The sequence below is a fragment of the Staurois parvus genome, unplaced genomic scaffold (assembly GCF_062004578.1).
Source record: "Staurois parvus isolate SC_StPar_1 unplaced genomic scaffold, SC_StPar_1.0 ptg000470l, whole genome shotgun sequence".
NCBI lineage: Eukaryota > Metazoa > Chordata > Amphibia > Anura > Ranidae > Staurois > Staurois parvus.
Genome location: NW_028318266.1, coordinates 1,519,384 through 1,538,642, shown reverse-complemented (window position 1 = coordinate 1,538,642; position 19,259 = coordinate 1,519,384). Strand labels below are relative to the sequence as shown.

At 44.1% G+C, this 19,259-nt stretch overlaps 1 protein-coding gene across 1 annotated transcript; it reads left to right on the top strand.

The window, feature by feature from the left end:
• The first annotated feature begins 8,284 nt into the window (after positions 1–8,284).
• On the top strand, positions 8,285–17,350 carry LOC149452497 (zona pellucida sperm-binding protein 3-like). The gene is made up of 8 exons (XM_089689166.1): positions 8,285–8,755; positions 12,942–13,054; positions 13,318–13,421; positions 13,494–13,671; positions 13,760–13,880; positions 13,950–14,044; positions 14,814–14,944; positions 17,106–17,350. Exons 1-8 carry the CDS (start codon positions 8,285–8,287, stop codon positions 17,348–17,350), a joined length of 1,458 nt encoding a protein of 485 aa, XP_089545292.1.
• The last annotated feature ends 1,909 nt before the right edge of the window (positions 17,351–19,259 follow it).

Here is a 19,259-nt window from a genome sequence, read left to right as displayed (position 1 = left end):
GAAACATTACAATGAGGGAGCTGCCCTTTATAGCCCTCCCACCAGCTGGGCCGATCAGGATCATAGAATCATCACACCTACCTCACCTGTCCTCCCCAACAATTGTGTGCTGGGAAATAAATCAAAGAAAACTATCTGAGCAGCTCAACTGCGCTACTGAAATTGGTGGTGACCACTCACTACAAGTAGTCACCGCCTATTGAATGCAAACACTTGCGCAGGTTTGTTCCATCTGCAAATCAATTGATCAGTACCATTCATATCTCTGATATATGGCAACATCTTTGGGGTTGATTCACTCAGGCCTGGTTCACACGGCTACACGGCCCACGTTTGCTCGGCCGCAAATGAATGGGCTGCTGTGCCATGGGAATCGCACAAAAAAAGGTTCATGCACCAATTTAAAAACGTGGCTGCAAGGTATTGTTGACCATGCGGTTCCTGCACCCACAATGGCGCTGCAGATTGAGATGCATGGGGTGCCATTCAGAATGGCAGCCCCATCCATCTCACAAGAGCAGTGCAATTCGATTACAAAAATCGATGTGATACCCACAACAGGAACACATGGGTTTATTTATTAAAGCTGCAGGGTGCAAAATCAGACTCACATCTGCATAGAAACCAATCTGCTTCCAGATTTTATTGTCAAAGCTGAAGTTAGAAGCTGATTGGCTCCCATGCACAGCTGCAGCAGATTCTGAATGCAGAAAAAAAAGTAGGCTGCATTTTCCTGCACAGAACTGTACTGGAACACGGTAAGACGCATAAAAAATGCACTGTAAATGTATCAAAACGCACCAAAAACGCACATGTCCCTATTTAAATTGAAGAAAAAGAGAGGGGAAAAAATTAACTGGAATGTATCAAAAATGCACCGGAACGCATCAAAAATACGCATGCAGAAACACATTCAGAACACATCTAGACTGCTTTTCTATAGTATGAACCGACCCTCAAACTGGAGAGTGCAAATCTGGTGCAGCTGTGCATGGCAGCCAATCAGCCGCTAATGTTGGCCATAGACGGATAGAAACACGGCCGATTTTTCACCCAGAGAAAAAAATTGGTCAATTTTCGCAATGTTAGTGGGTTAATTGGTCGACCGTTTTTCCGACTTTTTGCACATTTTTTTTATTGGTTATGTTGGAAAATTTGCAGCCGATTTTCCCGGCAATGATGAGCAAATCGGCCGATCGTTTTACCGATATAAAAAATCTGCGCATGAGCCGTGACCTGCAATAAGAAGAAAAAGAAGAAGAAAAAAGAAAAGGAAAAAGAAGAAAAGAAAAAGAAGAAGAAAAAAGAAAAGGAAAAAGAAGAAAAGAAAAAAAAAAAAAAAGAAAAAGAAGAAAAAGAAAAGAAGAAGAAAAAGAAAAGAAGAAGAAATTTTATTCTGCTAAAGTGAATGGATGATCGGAATGGGAGACACCTGAATTCTTCCTATGAACTGGAATTCCAGTCCGCTATTATATTTTATATAAAAAGTCTTGCGGTTGCAACAAATGTATCTATTTGTATCCGAATAAAAACATATTAATCCAAATCATGTATTTGTATTGCTGTCACATTGTATGGTGCGCTCCCCTGTCTCTGCCTAATGCCAGCCATAGACGGGTTGAAAATCGGCCGATTTTTTTAATGTTGGTGGTAACGTCGGCGGATCAAACGACCGATTTTTCTTTTTTTTAAAAAAAAACAGCCATTGTTCGACCCGTCTATGGCCTGCATAAGGGCCAGTTCACACTCCATGTATTTCAGTTGCTTTGTTTCCGCATCCAAAACGCACAGAAAGTAGGTGATATGGTGGTCAGTGTCATGGTTCACATCAGTGATTGCAGTTCCAGTGCGTTATGGATGCAGAAAAAAAAGTAGGCTGCATTTTCCTGCACAGAACTGTACTGGAACACGGTAAGACGCATCAAAAATGCACTGTAAATGTACCAAAACGTTCCAAAACCGCACATGTCCCTATTTAAATTTAAGAAAAAGGGACGGGAAAAAATGAACTGGAATGTATCAAAAATGCACCGGAATCCGTCAAAAATACGCATGCAGAAATGCATTCGGAACCAGGGGTGGACTGACAACTCATGGGGCCCCCGGGCAATAGGGGATCATGGGGCCCCTGTGTCCTTGTCCAAACCTAAAAAAGCCTATGATAAAGGTACCAGGGGCATCTCATGGGGCCCCCTACTGGGGCGGAGCCCGAGTTTCCAAATGGTCAGTCCGCTCCTGTTCGGAACACATCTAGACTGCTTTTCTATAGTATGAACCAGCCCTCAAACTGGAGAGTGCAAATGAAAATTGGGCGATTTTTCGCCCAGAGAAAAAAATTGGTAGATTTTCGCACCGTTAGTGGGTTAATTGGTCGACTGTTTTTCTGACTTTTTGCACATTTTTTTTATTGATCATGTTGGAAAATTTTTCAGCCGATTTTGACGATCGCACGATTTTCCCGGCAATGATGAGCAAATCGGCCGATCGTTTTACCAATAAAAATATCTGTGCATGAGCAGTGACCTGCAATTAGAAGAAAAAGAAGAAGAAGAAAAAGAAGAAAAGAAAAAAGAAGAAGAAGAAAAGCAAAAGACAAAGAAGAAATAGAAGAAGTAAAAGAAGAAGAAGAATAAGAAGACGAAAAAGAAAAGGAAAAAGAAGTAAAAGAAAAATTAAAAAGAAAGAAAAAGAAGAAAACGAAAAAGAAAACGTAAAAAAAAACGAAAAAGAAGTAGAAAAAGAAAGAAAAAGAAGAAGTAGCAGAAGAAAAAGATGCAGAAATTTTATTCTGCTAAAGTGAATGGATGATCGGAATGGGAGACACCTGAATTCTTCCTATGAACTGGAAGTCCAGTGCGCTGTTATATTTTATATGAAAAGTCTTGCGGTTGCAACAAATGTATCTATTTGTATCCGAATGAAAACATTGTCATCCAAATAATGTATTTGTATTGCTGTCACATTATATGGTGCGCTCCCCTGTCTCTGTCTATTTCCAGCCATAGACGGGTTGAAAATCGGCCGATTTTTTTAACGTTGGTGGTAACGTCGGCTGATTGAACGACCGATTTTTCATTTTTTTTAAAAAAGTCAGGCATTGTTCGACCCGTCTATGGCCTGCATAAGGGCCAGTTCACACTCCATGTATTTCAGTTGCTTTGTTTCCACATCCAAAACGCACAGAAAGTAGGTGATATGGTGGTCAGTGTCATGGTTCACATCAGTGATTGCAGTTCCAGTGCGTTATGGATGAAGAAAAAAAAAGTAGGCTGCAATTTTCCTGCACAGAACTGTACTGGAACACGGTAAGACGCATCAAAAACGCACCGAAAACCTACCAAAACGCACCAAAAATGCACATGTTCCTATTTAAATTAAAGAAAAAGGGAGGGGAAAAAATTAACTGGATTGTATCCAAAATGCCCCGGAACGCATCAAAAATACGCATGCAGAAACGCATTCGGAACACATCTAGACTGCTTTTCTATAGTATGAACCGGCCCTCAAACTGGAGAGTGCAAATCTGGTGCAGCTGTGCATGGCAGCCAATCAGCTTCTAGCTTCATCTTGCTTCATTAACCTTTGCCAATAAAACCTGGAAGCTGATTGGTTTCTATGCTGAGCGGCACCAGATTTTGCACTCCAGTTTTACTAGGTTTACTATCACCCTGATCCGTAGCAAAAACGCATATGTGTATTTTTCAGGATATGTGACTCAAAAACCACCCCAAATATGTGGGTGCGTTTGTGGCACGTTCTCCATTCCTTTCAATGCGGAGGTGCGGTTTTTTTTACAGCACTGAAAATGCTGCTAGCAGGATCAGTGTGATTTGTTCCATAGAAATACATACATGGCCACACATTGTTCTTCCGCATATTTAAACGCAGAAGCAGAAGAAAAATGGATCAGCGTGAAAGCAGCTTTAAGTCCTTATGCACACGGGACGTTTTTAGTCCTCCTGCACATGGGACGTTTCTAGTCCTCATGCACACGGGACGTTTTAGTCCTCATGCACACGGGATGTTTTAGTCCTCATGCACACGGGACGTTTTAGTCCTCATGCACACGGGACGTTTTTAGTCCTCATGCACACGGGATGTTTCTAGTCCTCATGCACACGGGATGTTTCTAGTCCTCATGCACATGGGATGTTTCTAGTCCTCATGCACACGGGACGTTTTTAGTCCTCATGCACACGGGACGTTTTAGTCCTCATGCACACGGGATGTTTCTAGTCCTCATGCACACGGGATGTTTCTAGTCCTCATGCACACGGGACGTTTTTAGTCCTCATGCACACGGGATGTTTCTAGTCCTCATGCACACGGGACGTTTTTAGTCCTCATGCACACGGGACGTTTCTAGTCCTCATGCACACGGGACGTTTTTAGTTCTCATGCACACGGGACGTTTCTAGTCCTCATGCACACGGGACGTTTCTAGTCCTCATGCACACGGGATGTTTCTAGTCCTCATGCACACGGGATGTTTCTAGTCCTCCTGCACACGGGATGTTTTTAGTCCTCATGCACACGGGACGTTTCTAGTCCTCATGCACACGGGACGTTTCTAGTCCTCATGCACACGGGACGTTTCTAGTCCTCATGCACAAGGGACGTTTCTAGTCCTCATGCACACGGGATGTTTTTAGTCCTCATGCACACGGGACATTTCTAGTCCTCATGCACACGGGACGTTTTTAGTCCTCATGCACACGGGACGTTTCTCGTCCTCCTGCACACGGGACGTTTTTAGTCCTCATGCACACGGGACGTTTTTAGTCCTCATGTACACGGGACGTTTTGATAACGCTGGTAACATTTGCTGTGTAAAGTCACATTAAAAACCGGAGTTTTTCAGCTTTTTTTAGTGTTTTTGCATTAGCGTTTACCTGAGTTTTGCCGCGATTAGCTGCATTTTCCCACATTTATTGGCGTTTGTTTTACAAAAAAAATCCAAAAATGCCGGTTTGCGCTGTTTTACCATGTTTTTTCAATGTTAGAACATTTTACAGTTTGAAACTCCTCTACAAATCCACTACTCCTGGGTTTTTTTCCCGCCAAAAAACATTGATTCCAGTCTCTGTGTGTATGGACACATAGGATAACATGCCGGGGATGAACACACAGGATAACATGCCGGGGATGGACACATAGGATAACATGCCGGGGATGAACACACAGGATAACATGCCGGGGATGGACACACAGGATAACATGCCGGGGATGGACACATAGGATAACATGCCGGGGATGGACACACAGGATAACATGCCGGGGATGGACACACAGGATAACATGCCGGGGATGGACACATAGGATAACATGCCGGGGATGGACACATAGGATAACATGCCGGGGATGGACACATAGGATAACATGCCGGGGATGGACACACAGGATAACATGCCGGGGATGGACACATAGGATAACATGCCGGGGATGGACACATAGGATAACATGCCGGGGATGGACACATAGGATAACATGCCGGGGATGGACACATAGGATAACATGCCGGGAATGGACACGTAGGATAACATGCCGGGGATGGACACACAGGATAACATGCTGGGGATGGACACGTAGGATAACATGCCGGGGATGGACACACAGGATAACATGCCGGGGATGAACACACAGGATAACATGCCGGGGATGGACACATAGGATAACATGCCGGGGATGGACACATAGGATAACATGCCGGGGATGGACACACAGGATAACATGCTGGGGATGGACACGTAGGATAACATGCCGGGGATGGACACATAGGATAACATGCCGGGGATGGACACATAGGATAACATGCCGGGGATGGACACGTAGGATAACATGCTGGGATGGACACGTAGGATAACATGCTGGGGATGGACACGTAGGATAACATGCCGGGGATGGACACACAGGATAACATGCCGGGGATGGACACATAGGATAACATGCCGGGGATGGACACATAGGATAACATGCCGGGGATGGACACATAGGATAACATGCCGGGGATGAACACACAGGATAACATGCCGGGGATGGACACATAGGATAACATGCCGGGGATGGACACATAGGATAACATGCCGGGGATGGACACACAGGATAACATGCCGGGGATGGACACGTAGGAGAACATGCCGGGGATGGACACATAGGAGAACATGCCGGGGATGGACACGTAGGATAACATGCCGGGGATGGACACACAGGATAACATGCTGGGGATGGACACGTAGGATAACATGCCGGGGATGGACACATAGGATAACATGCCGGGGATGGACACGTAGGATAACATGCCGGGATGGACACATAGGATAACATGCTGGGGATGGACACGTAGGATAACATGCCGGGGATGGACACATAGGATAACATGCCGGGGATGGACACATAGGATAACATGCCGGGGATGGACACATAGGATAACATGCCGGGGATGAACACACAGGATAACATGCCGGGGATGGACACATAGGATAACATGCCGGGGATGGACACGTAGGATAACATGCCGGGGATGGACACACAGGATAACATGCCGGGGATGGACACGTAGGAGAACATGCCGGGGATGGACACACAGGATAACATGCCGGGGATGGACACGTAGGATAACATGCCGGGGATGGACACACAGGATAACATGCTGGGGATGGACACGTAGGATAACATGCCGGGGATGGACACGTAGGATAACATGCTGGGGATGGACACGTAGGATAACATGCCGGGGATGGACACATAGGATAACATGCCGGGGATGGACACATAGGATAACATGCCGGGGATGGACACGTAGGATAACATGCCAGGATGGGCATGTTCTCCTGTGTGTCCAAAACGCTGCAAACCACTAATGAAAAAACGCTTAAAAAAAGCTGAAAAACTCACGTTTTTAATATTACTTTACACAGCTAACGTTACCAGCGTTATCAAAATGTCCCGTGTGCATGAGGGCTAAAGGTTAAGTTTGCCTTTTGCTCAAAAATAATAAATGCACATTTTCCTGCAGGTAAAAAAAATATGCATTTATTATTTTTGGTTGCAGGAGTCTGGAAAGCATTGCAGATTGCTGGTGCCATGCAGGTCTCTTGCAGATCCGTCAGTATATCTGCTTGGCCATATGGGATGCACGGGATGTACGAGATGTATGGAATGTAGGGGATGTAGGGGATGTATGGGATGTACAGGATGTAGGGGATATAGGGGATGTATGGGATGTAGGGGATATAGGGGATGTACGGGATGTATGGGATGTATGGGATGTAGGGGATGTATGGGATGTACAGGATGTAGGGGATATAGGGGATGTATGGGATGTAGGGGATGTAGGGGATGTATGGGATGTAGGGGATGTAGGGGATGTATGAGATGTAGGGGATGTACGGGATGTATGAGATGTATGGGATGTACGGGATGTAGGGGATATACGGGATGTACGGGATATACGGCATGTAGGGGATGTAGGGGATGTATGAGATGTATGGGATGTATGAGATGTAGGGGATGTACAGGATGTAGGGGATGTATGAGATGTATGGGATGTGTGGGATGTAGGGGATATACGGGATGTACGTGCAAGCAGATATACTGACAGGAAGAAGGAATGAACTACCATGGTGCTTCACAACGCCATTGTAGTTCATTGAGGACTACAAGCCAACAGTCATAAGGCTGTTGGGACTCCCAGTTCATTCATTCACAGAGCTCTGTCACCCTGGGGTCACACCTAAGCGTTTTGCAGAAACGCAGTACAGTCTATTTAACATGATTTCCTATGGGACATGTTCACATCTCTATGTTTTCACCAGGTGCGTTTTTTTTGCGTTTTTTCTACTGTACCTGTCAATTTCGGACAGTATTTGGCCCGTGGATATGGGGCTTCACAGCCAAAAAAAAAAGAAAAGAAAAGAAAAAGAACCAAAAGTAGAGCTATTGCCAGTGACAACCAATAAGGAGCATTCTTACATTTGCCAGAAGAATCCTGATCCTGATGGACAACTGGCCTGTACTCCCTACTGGTTGGCTGGCTGCTGTTCCATCTATTGTTTTTTTATTTTTTAGTATCTGTACTGTTTGTATTATTATTTAATGTTTTTTTTTGTAAAGCTTAGTTGATGAAAATGATGTTACATAAAGTTTTCAGAAGAAGGTTTTCCTGGGAGCCAATGCAGTTGGATGGGCTTGTCATGATTTGCTCCAGCTGGAAGTGTTTTGTTTGCCGGGAGGGGTATAAAGGGCAGTTCCTGTTCATTCTTCCTATAGTGCTGTTGGAGTTAGAATGGCGCTGCACATTTGGTTTCTACTGGTGGTGCTGGGGTTTGGGCTTGTATTGGGTGGCACTCCAGTGAGGCAGCAGCGCCATGTGGATTGGTGGAGGCAGTACCAGAGACCCATCCCTGCTCAAGGCTCTCCTAGACAGTCCAATAGAGAGAATGTTGCTCGCCCACTGGTGGGACTGGGCTCTCTCAGAGGTAGCAACCAGTATAGGTGGGGGGAGCCCAGTAACTGGCACAGTGGGGCTCTACCCCAACGGGCACTGCAGAATTGGCCCCCTAAGAACCCCATCAGCATCCAGTGTACAAAGGAAACCATTGAAGTGATGGTCAACAGGGACTTCTATGGGAATGGTATCTTGGTGCAACCCTTGGAGCTGAGCCTGGGATCTCAGTCCTGCAAACCAAGCCTGCAGAGTAATGACACCATGGTCCTCTTCTCCAACAACCTCCAGGACTGCGGCAACATTCTAGAAGTTAGTTTAATCCAAATTTTTTTTTTCTTCCTGCTACTAAAACTGGTGCTTTTGGATCTTGTCCTGCTGGAATGTTCTGGGCTCATTTCTTGGAACTTGTTTATTCTCTCATAATGCTGCTAGTAACACATGTCCTGTCTTATGGTGACAATGCTCACTTGCTGCCCTAGCTATGGAGAAACCACATTCTCTAGGACAGGACTACAGAACACTGTCCTCTCCTCTGGTCTTCAGCACAAGGGGAGGTATTTTTCCATCCTGGGGTGTTCTGGATTTTTTTTGCTGTGCATTAATCTGCAGTACCCAGCTGTCTCTAGCATTTGGCTGCCTGCACACTGTAGGGGGCCCCACCTCTCACTTGCAGGAAGATTATCCAGTGGGGGTGTCAGCATCTTTGCTGCACCTGCATCCCTTGTTCCCATCTTGCACTCAGGAGATGGGGTCTGTGGGAGCTGTTGGGAGACAAACTGTTGCTTGTAAACACAGAAGCTGTTTACTTCTTTGTTTACAAGTTAAGTTGGGGAGCAGAGGGCCAAGTTGGGAGGGGAAGACCTATCTATACCAAAATGGTGTCTTGTCTCCACACAAATGGACCTTTCTTTAGGTGATATTTAATCACCAACCGTGTATTGATTGGTTTGTGGGGAAGGTATAGGGTCTACAAACTGGTATAGATACTGGAATACCTCCAACAACCTCCCCCCTTTTTTTTCAGGACAAATTGGGCTTTCGTTTGGTGGTAAATGGCAATGAATATCTCCTGGATTTTTTTTTTTTATTTTATGAAATGAAAACTGGCCAAAATAGTAAAGGGTGAAAAAAATAAAATTTTAGCTGTTTCTTGTTCCTACCACCAAGGAACAACCTAAAATAAATGATCCATCTCCTGACAATTGCAGCAATACCACATGTGTATTTGTACCGGGGTTGTTTTTTTGTTTTGCTTTGTTTTGTTTTTACATTTTTTTTTTTTTTTTTTTTTTTTTTGCACGACCCCACCTTTGGTGTCAGAAGGCTTCTTTGTGGGGACTAATGCCTTGACTTGAATGGCTGAAGGTGTGAAATGTTAAAATGTTTGAGGTAGAGATGTTGGAACATTTTCATATGTAGAAGATAGATGGTGCTGGATGGCCCTTACCCCTGTTCAGGAATCAGCAATGTAACTATAGGTGTTGCAATCACAACCTGGGCCCATGTGGCTACCCTGAATAAGGGGAGGCATATAGAGGAAATGATGCCCTCAATTTCCTCCTGCAGCTGCTGAAAGCCTGCTTCTCCCTCCTGTAATCCTTCAGCAGCTGCAGGAGGGCAATGGTTCCTTATGCTGCCTCCCCCTACCACTAGCAGCTGGGGGAGGGAAGCTTTTGGGATATTTACTGCCCCTTTTTCTAAATGTGTGGAGTTGGTGATCCACACCAATTAGACTCTCCATTCATAACTGAGGCCTAGTAAACTGTTTGCTGCTTCAGTTTGACTGAACAGGGAGTTATGTACAGAGCTGTTCTGTGTACAGTTGTGTCCAAAATTATTCAACCCCCAATGCTGTAAAGGGGTTTAGGGACTATAGTGTACATTTGGAATTGTATTCAGAATCAAATCCTACAAGGACGTTGTAACTACCCAAATGCAACTAAAATGACATCAATTGTTTATGTAATACAGTAGTAAATGGTTCTTATGTGGTTTCTTCATTGCCACAATTATTCAACCCCTTAAAGACTACCACTCTGAAGAACAGAGGTTCATACAGGTGCTTTCCATCAGGTATTGAAAACACCTGTGGATGTCACCGAGCAGCAATCAAGCATAATAAGCACCAATTAGGCAGCTTTAAAATGACTGTGATACTCAGCTCCTTCTAGACATTTACTGGTGTGGTTACAAACATGGTGAAGGCAAGAGAATGGTCCAGGAAGACAAGAGAAGAGGTGATTTCTCTTCACAGGAAGGGCAATGGCTATAAGAAGATTGCAAAGATGTTAAACATACCAAGAGACACCTTAGGAAGCATCATTCGCAAATTCAAGGCAAAGGGCACTGTTGAAACGCTACCTGGTCGTGGCAGAAAGAAGATGCTGACTTCGACTGCTGTGCGCTACCTGAAGCGTAGAGTGGAGAGAAGTCCCCGTGTGACTGCTGAGGAACTGAGAAAAGATTTGTCAGATGTGGGTACAGAAGTTTCAGCCCAGACAATAAGACGCACACTGCGTAATGAAGGCCTCCGTGCCAGAACTCCCAGGCGTACCCCCTTGCTGTCTCCAAAGAATAAGAAGAGTCGACTGCAGTATGCCAAAAGCCATGTGGACAAACCACAAAAGTTGTGGGATAGTGTTCTGTGGACTGATGAAACAAAATTAGAACTGTTTGGGCCCATGGATCAACGCTATGTTTGGAGGAGGAAGAACAAGGCCTATGATGAAAAGAACACCTTGCCTACTGTGAAGCATGGTGGAGGGTCAATCATGCTTTGGGGCTGTTTTGCTTCTGCAGGTACAGGGAAGCTTCAGCGTGTGCAAGGTACCATGAATTCTCTTCAGTACCAGGAGATATTGGATGGAAACGTGATGCAGTCCGTCACACACCTGAGGCTTGGGAGACGTTGGACCTTTCAACAGGACAATGATCCCAAGCATACCTCCAAGTCCACTAGAGCATGGTTGCAGAGGAAAGGCTGGAACATTTTGGAGTGGCCATCGCAGTCACCAGACTTAAATCCGATTGAGAACCTCTGGTGGGACTTAAAGAAAGCAGTTGCAGTGCGCAAGCCTAAGAATGTGACTGAACTGGAGGCCTTTGCCCATGAAGAATGGGCGAAGATACCCGTAGATCGCTGCAAGACACTTGTGTCAAGCTATGCTTCACGTTTAAAAGCTGTTATAACTGTAAAAGGATGCTGTACTAAGTACTAAGATTGAATGTCACTTGGGGGTTGAATAAAACTGATAATGCTGTGAGCACAGAAAAGACATTTGTGGTTATTTCATTATAACTGTTATGTTATATTTGTCTGACCTACAAGTGCCTCTTTAATGTAAATGTAAGCAAGATGACTGAATGATCAAAAGCAATGTCAAACTGGCCAAAACACTCAATTTCAGTGGGGGTTGAATAATTTTGGACACAACTGTATGTATTCTGTGCTGCTGAGATGGTGATTGGAGGGCTGTGTCCTGAATCTCTATATGGTTTCAAAGGTAAATCATCAGAGGTTTTAGACCCCCCGATATCTCACAAATGTCCCCCAATGATGCTCAAGTTATAAAATCTAAAACTGACACTAGTGGAAGAATTACTAGAGTTGCACTTGCAGCCGGGTCTTTGTGTTCTGCTACTGTGGGAGCCCCAAGACATCAGGGAAGGGGGTGCCACCTGCAGGACCATAATAAAGAACCTTGCAATGAGTGAAGAGCCCCGGTCAGGGGGGCACTTCATGGTTTCTTGCACCAGGGCCCACTGGCATTTTAATTATGCATCTCAGGGATGATTACCTTTTTGACATCTGTTTTTCAGCATATGCCCTTTAACATCCCTAATTTGACTTTTTAATACCTTCAGCCATGTACAGTACATCAGTAAAAAGGGCTTCAAGGCTTGACTGTACAAATAGACTATGTACTTGCATCTGTCTATTTTGGCTTGATGAAGCCCCTGTGCTGTAGGACTTGATGGCTTATAAATTCATGATGGCTAACTGCCTATGGGGCCCAACAAAACAACTTTGGGCAGGTTACAAAGTTCTACTGTGAGTTTGTCCCTTCAGCATTATTTAATGCCTAAATCCAAAGAAAAATATGCAATTTACTAATCCTTCAACTTGTGGCTTCATTAGTGATCCTAATCACCCTTCCCATGGTATGCTTAACCCTTTGAGGACCATAAGATTTTGGAACACCAAAAGAATAAATTTTTGTTTTCAAAGTTCGTACACTTCAGTTGCTGTAACTAAGCCATTTCATGAAATAATTGGCAAAAAGCTAGATCCATTTGTTAAGAACTAATATTTTGACTCAAACCAAAAAAAAAAGTTTTAGGTTCTTGGATGATACACGCAATTAAAAACATGGGACAAATGTCCCTTGGTACTCAAAGGGTTAACTGAAAGGAACAAAAGGTAAATAGTATTACATGCCCTTTTGAAATAACAGCATTGCAAAGATCTTAATTTATAATCTGATCATTTCAACAGATGACCTCAGACTACTTGATTTACTCCAGCATCCTGATTTACAGTCCATTGGCTAAAGGGAATATAATCCGGTCTAACTCAGTTGTGGTTCCAATTGAGTGCATTTATTCAAGGTGAGTCCATAAAAAAAAAAAAAAAAAAAAATTTCTTCCCCCTCTCCTTGGTGACATTTTAGAACACTGTTTTTTAGGGGCAATAGTAATCCTGGTTGCAAAGAATTTTTGCATTGTCAGAGGGGCTGATAAGTAAGTTAAACATTAGGAACGCAAAGCCATCCATTGATTAAAGATTGGGTTAGAATAAGTCTCCTCAGTCCTCTGTACTTTATCCAGATTTCTAAAACATATCTGGACTCATGCGTATTGCCCTTTTGCAGATATGCCAATGTGAGCAGTGAGGCCATCAAGCCAACTTGGTCTCCTTTCAGCACCACTGTATCATCCCAAGACAAATTGTTGTTTTCCTTGCAACTGATGAATGGTAGGTGGAAATAATTTCATAAGCATGCAGGATTGTTGAATGACTTCTAATCTTGTTTTTATGGGTCTACAGAGGACTGGAGTGGCCCCAGAAGTTCTCTTGTTTTTCAGTTGGGCCAGAACATAAACATGGAGGCCTCTGTGGACGCTCGGAACCATGCTAGCCTAATCTTGTTCGTTGACTCCTGTGTGGCCACCGTTTCACCTGATCCCAACTCATCTCCTCGCTATGAGATCATTACAGCCAATGGGTATGTTCTTGCTTTGAGGTAGGGCTTCTGCTTAGAGGAAGAGTCTTGCAGAAGCCCTACCTCAAACTAATGAAATCATGTTCCATAGGTGCTTTGTGGATGCAGTGAGTGATGACACATCTTCAGCCTTCAGATCTCCAAGGATCCAGCAAGACAAGTTGCAGTTCACCATTGAAGCTTTCCGATTCCTTGGAGTAGAAAAGTCTGTGGTGAGGTCTTTGGCTTTCTTTTTGTATTTGTTTCAGGTGTTTCTGTATTAACAGTCTCTTATTTTTCAGATCTTTATTACTTGCAATTTGAGAGCAGTGTCTGCCTCCCAAGTTCCCAACTCCATGAACAAAGCTTGCTCTTATAACCGAGGCGGCAGAAACAGGTGAGAATCATTCTGGTTGCAACAGAACACCATTGCCTTGCAGATGTTATGCTGAGTTCTGCAGCACCGAGATAAGATTGCAAGTTAACTTTATATGTACCATACAGATAAAGGATATAAAAACTTCAATTTGATTTTGTGTGATGGCAAATGGCTATAACCCCTGCAAAACACTCTGCCTTACACCCTGGGCTCAAGTTTAGTTTTCAGAACATGTATTCATAGGGATTACAATGGTGTCTATGCCAGGATTCTTTTTAATGGTTTACTGGATAGAAGCTGAGTCAATTACTTCCGTCGTCTCTTGAAGATGGCAGCACTCAGTTAAGTTACTAACTATTCCAGTGTTTACCATGCCATGAACAAAGGTGCAAATATTCAATGGGGTGGGTGACCTATAATCTATATCCCAAGGCATGGGGATATGAATAGTCTCATAAAATGCGTACTATCCTTCCGACTACAGGCTTCCTCCTTTCCCAAGGGGCACTCTACATATTGAACTGTCCAGTCCACCCACAGAGACCCCAGTAGATTGGTGCAGGGGCAGGCTGGCATTAACCCCCCCCAACAACTGAGCCCCCCTTGACTTTTGCCTATGGGGACCTCTAGTGGCTTAAAAGACTTGCAGCACACAATCTGTCCTAACACTACAGAAACTTCTGCATATGTTCAAGTCTGAGGCTGGACCTAAAGTTGTCTGCACACATTATTCCAAGATTGGCTTCTTATAAAGTGTTTCACTGCCCTGATCTTGTGACTTTTGCAGATGGACCCCCGTGGAAGGGTCAAGTGATATTTGTCAATGCTGTGTCACTGAGAACTGTGAACCTCAGGGCAGCAGTTTCCGAAATCTTGGAGGATTCAGAAGACCCAGAGCCTTTGGGAAGAGACATGTTGGTAAGATCTTAATCACAATTCTGACTCCCCAATTTTTTTCCGTGGTTTTCCAAATGCAAATTTTTATTTTTGGTAAAATGTTATGTCTATTGGATGCTGAACATGTCACACTTTAACATTTGTGTGTGGCTGTGGAACGGCACCAAAACATCTCCATAGGCAACACTTTAAAGCAGTAGTAAACCGTTATATTAAAAAAAAACAAACAAACCCTGCAGAACAATGGCATAATGTGCTAGTATTCATTACTTTCACATTGTGTGAAACTTTCCTTTTTTAAAATGAAGCCCTCCAGCAGAACAGACAGGGCTTTTGCCTTCTGATCCTTTTGGGTTTGCAGGCTCCAGCTGCTTGAATGGCTAAGCTGCAATGTCTCACACAGGACTTTTTACGTTACTTGGCTCTGAAGGAATGGCACAGGCATGCTGTTCCTTCAAAGCACGTGCCAGTGCTCCTTAAAAGTAAACCTCTTTATACAGTGAAAATTTAGATGTTTATGGTACCTACAGATGAGCCTTATAGGCTTGCCTGTAGGTACAAGTGAGAAGTTGCTTTACGATCACTTTAGAAGCCCTTACAAGTCACCAGTTTAAAGTTACACAGGAGGTCTGAAGCTAAAATTATTGCTTTGCTTCTCATAAAAGGTGCAACTGTCTTTACCTATGCATGTGGGAGGGACTTGTGTATGTGTTTTTTGTATTTGTGCATTGGGGGGGTTCACTTAATCAACGGTTTCATCCCTTGTGATGGCAATAAGCTAGACCCCAGTGTCTCCTCTGGCCTCCAAGCCAATAAGGACTTGTAAACATCAAACCCAAAAAGTGACAATCCTTGTTGCTTCTAGTTTCTGATCTTAGAGGGAGGACAAAGTTGGTTCTCTGTTCCCAGTGAAGTACACAGGATATCGCCAATCAGAGGGGTCCCAGGCTCCCCCCTTCCCCCGTGGGATGGGACAGCCTTTGAAAAGGCAGGAGGGGGGGGGGGGGGAGGACCCTCTTCTGTTGCCTGTAGAAGTTCCCAGGTGTCTGTATAGCCACTCAAATCGCTTCTACAAGAGGGCATCAGCTTTGGAATCATAACAAACTTGAGCATATCATATCCACCTGGAGACATGTGGTTAAGCCTACATTTCATTTAAAAAAAAAAAAGTCAAGGGACATTAATTGGTAGGACTTGTGCTGCTCTCTAGCTTTTTTTCCATAAATTCCTCACCCCCTACAATCATATTCCAGTGCAAGTGCCCCCCTTTTTGACCAGCCTCCATTTGTAGAAGCCATAATAAAACCAGGATCTAAATGGATTATGTATGGATCTTGCTTCATTCACAAAACTTTAGTACAGCTTCTATGAATGGAAGAGCTGGGCAGAAATGGGAAGGCAAAGTCAAGCACTCTTTAGTCTCGGTTATATTAACCCCATGGCACTGCCAAGTAACATCCTTTTTAGTTGTACTAAATTTTGTTTGCTAACCCTGTTCTTTAAAATGTAAACACTGTTCAGATGAAGTATCCAGGAGTTTATTGCATTTATGGGTGTGACTCAAGTCACTCAATGACTTGGAACATTGATACCAGACTTGCCCAACCTCAAGACAGGATTGGGTTTAAAGCTCAAACTCCGGGGGGGTTCTTGGTTGCAAGTGGGTTTGTTTGGGGCCCCCCCCCCCCGGAGGCTGCAAGGTAAATGCCACTCCTGTCATGGGCCTGGCTGTCCGTTGCTGGAATTTTGCAGCTGCCCCTGATTCCATGCTGCAGTGCATGCGTGTCATCAGGGGGCTTGCTTAAAGGATACAAGAGATGGCCTGCCTCCTGATTTTTGTGGGGCTTTTATGTTTGACACTTTGGTCAGCAATAGTCTTTGAATGTAACATGTAACCTTGTACAGTCTTAGAGCACCCAAAGATACTCATTCTTTAACTTGTCTCAGAAGCATTCAATATTATGCCTTATTTACTATGAGATGGTTTGCCACTGATTGCACATATTTAAAATGGCAACCAACTACTATTTGGGCTATAGTCATAGTTCTGATAAATTTTATGGGTTTCACTCACTATAAAATTGAATTGCTCCAATTTGACTCATTGTTGGCCTGACATGAATCTGTTTAGTGACTTGCATTAATTTTCAGTACTTTAATTCTAATCCTCCTTTTTCTGTAGGTCATCATTCAGAGAAACATGGCAAGGCCATTCTTGGTCCACTCCTGGTCTCTGGAGTAGAGATGCACGCAGCCCCTAGAACAGAGCTCGGTCATGTTTCCAGGATGGCTTCAGAGTCCTGGTCCCTGGAGTGGTGTGTGCTGGTGGCAGTGGCTTCTGTCAGTCTGGTGGTTATTTTTGCTGGTGTCACTTGGATTGGAAAACTACTGTTGCACAGGTTTTCTTGCAAAGCTGTAGACCAATAAAGTGTTGTGATATTTATTTGACTTGGTGTGTGTCTGAAATGTGTACAGAGTTGTAGTGGCCAGTCTACAAGATTTAGGAGACTTCAGACCTTACCAATGGGCCACAGATCAGTGTACATTCTAGACTGCCTGGGACATTGGGAGCATCTAAAACCCAAAGAACAAGCTGACCAGTCCTTTAACACTCATAAGGCTCCGTTCTCACCTGTAATTTTGCTTTTTATCTGGACAGAATAGAAAAAAATGCAAAACATGGAAACGCACTACCATGCATGTCAGCAGATTTTCCATTGAACTCTATTATTGCAAAAATGCTGCTTTAAAGTCCCTGACCCTTTCCTAAAATGCAGCAGCTCAAAACGTAGATGTGAACATGTTCCATGGGAGGGCGTAGATGTGAACATGTTCCATGGGAGGGCGTAGATGTGAACATGTTCCATGGGAGGGCGTAGATGTGAACATGTTCCATGGGAGGGCGTAGATGTGAACATGTTCCATGGGAGGGCGTAGATGTGAACATGTTCCATGGGAGGGCGTAGATGTGAACATGTTCCATGGGAGGGCGTAGATGTGAACATGTTCCATGGGAGGGCGTAGATGTGAACATGTTCCATGGGAGGGCGTAGATGTGAACATGTTCCATGGGAGGGCGTAGATGTGAACATGTTCCATGGGAGGGCGTAGATGTGAACATGTTCCATGGGAGGGCGTAGATGTGAACATGTTCCATGGGAGGGCGTAGATGTGAACATGTTCCATGGGAGGGCGTAGATGTGAACATGTTCCATGGGAGGGCGTAGATGTGAACATGTTCCATGGGAGGGCGTAGATGTGAACATGTTCCATGGGAGGGCGTAGATGTGAACATGTTCCATGGGAGGGCGTAGATGTGAACATGTTCCATGGGAGGGCGTAGATGTGAACATGTTCCATGGGAGGGCGTAGATGTGAACATGTTCCATGGGAGGGCGTAGATGTGAACATGTTCCATGGGAGGGCGTAGATGTGAACATGTTCCATGGGAGGGCGTAGATGTGAACATGTTCCATGGGAGATCATGTTAAAGAAATACTAGTGTTCTGCAAAAAGTACTAAACCCATTGGTGTGACAGGAGCCTTACTGTATCTATGGAGGAGCAGTGTTACATTTCAGACAGGGAGTACTAAAACTCTTTGAGCCAGCATAATTTTCAAATTCCCTGAGGAATGCTGTTTGTTAATGCACAACAGTCCAAATCACCTTCCTGCATTATGTTCCAAAGGGAAAACATGTAAGTTTCTTTTTACTGCATTACAATATTGGTGTTTAATTGGGCTTCAAAACTTCCAGGAATGCTATGACTTTAAATAGTAGTTCGGACTGGATTGTTCCCAAGATACACAGAATAAACCTGGTTACTAACATTTTATAGGTGAAGTTTATCCAGGGCATCACCTCTTGGGGGATCAGGAAGGAATCCAACCAGCCTATGTAACAAAGCTGGCCAAGGCCAAATGAGAACTATTACTGATGCTGGCTAGAGATGGTTTGAATCTCACTTGGTTTCTGTTTAATCAGCCAAGATTCAAACCATCTAGGAGCAGGCTGACTGTACCCAATTTGACTGTTGTACTACTAGCATGGCAGATTTGTTTACATGTGATTGTGGCTACAGCCACTAGCAAGAATAACTAGTCTCTTGGCAGACCATGCCCCCAATGATTTGGCTAGGGCCTGCCCAATATGTCCCTGCTGGTGGCACCAGCTGCATAAAAGAGCTGTGTGCTGGAAGTGGTATAGGGACTTTTTCCTGTTCAACTACTAAATCAAGTAGGGTGGGCTAGCTGAAAGTGTACATTCAATGTCTCCAAAAAGATGAGGGTTAGATCAACTCTTTGGGGTAGGTACATGACAGGCTAATCAGCCTTA

Excerpts from the sequence above, each read along its gene's own strand:
- LOC149452497 (XM_089689166.1), top strand. The coding sequence starts at position 8,285 with ATGGCGCTGCACATTTGGTTTCTACTGGTGGTGCTGGGGTTTGGGCTT. Across the intron at positions 13,055-13,317 it reads ATTGAGTGCATTTATTCAAG|ATATGCCAATGTGAGCAGTG; the intron begins GTGAGTCCATAA and ends GCCCTTTTGCAG. Across the intron at positions 14,045-14,813 it reads AACCGAGGCGGCAGAAACAG|ATGGACCCCCGTGGAAGGGT; the intron begins GTGAGAATCATT and ends TGACTTTTGCAG.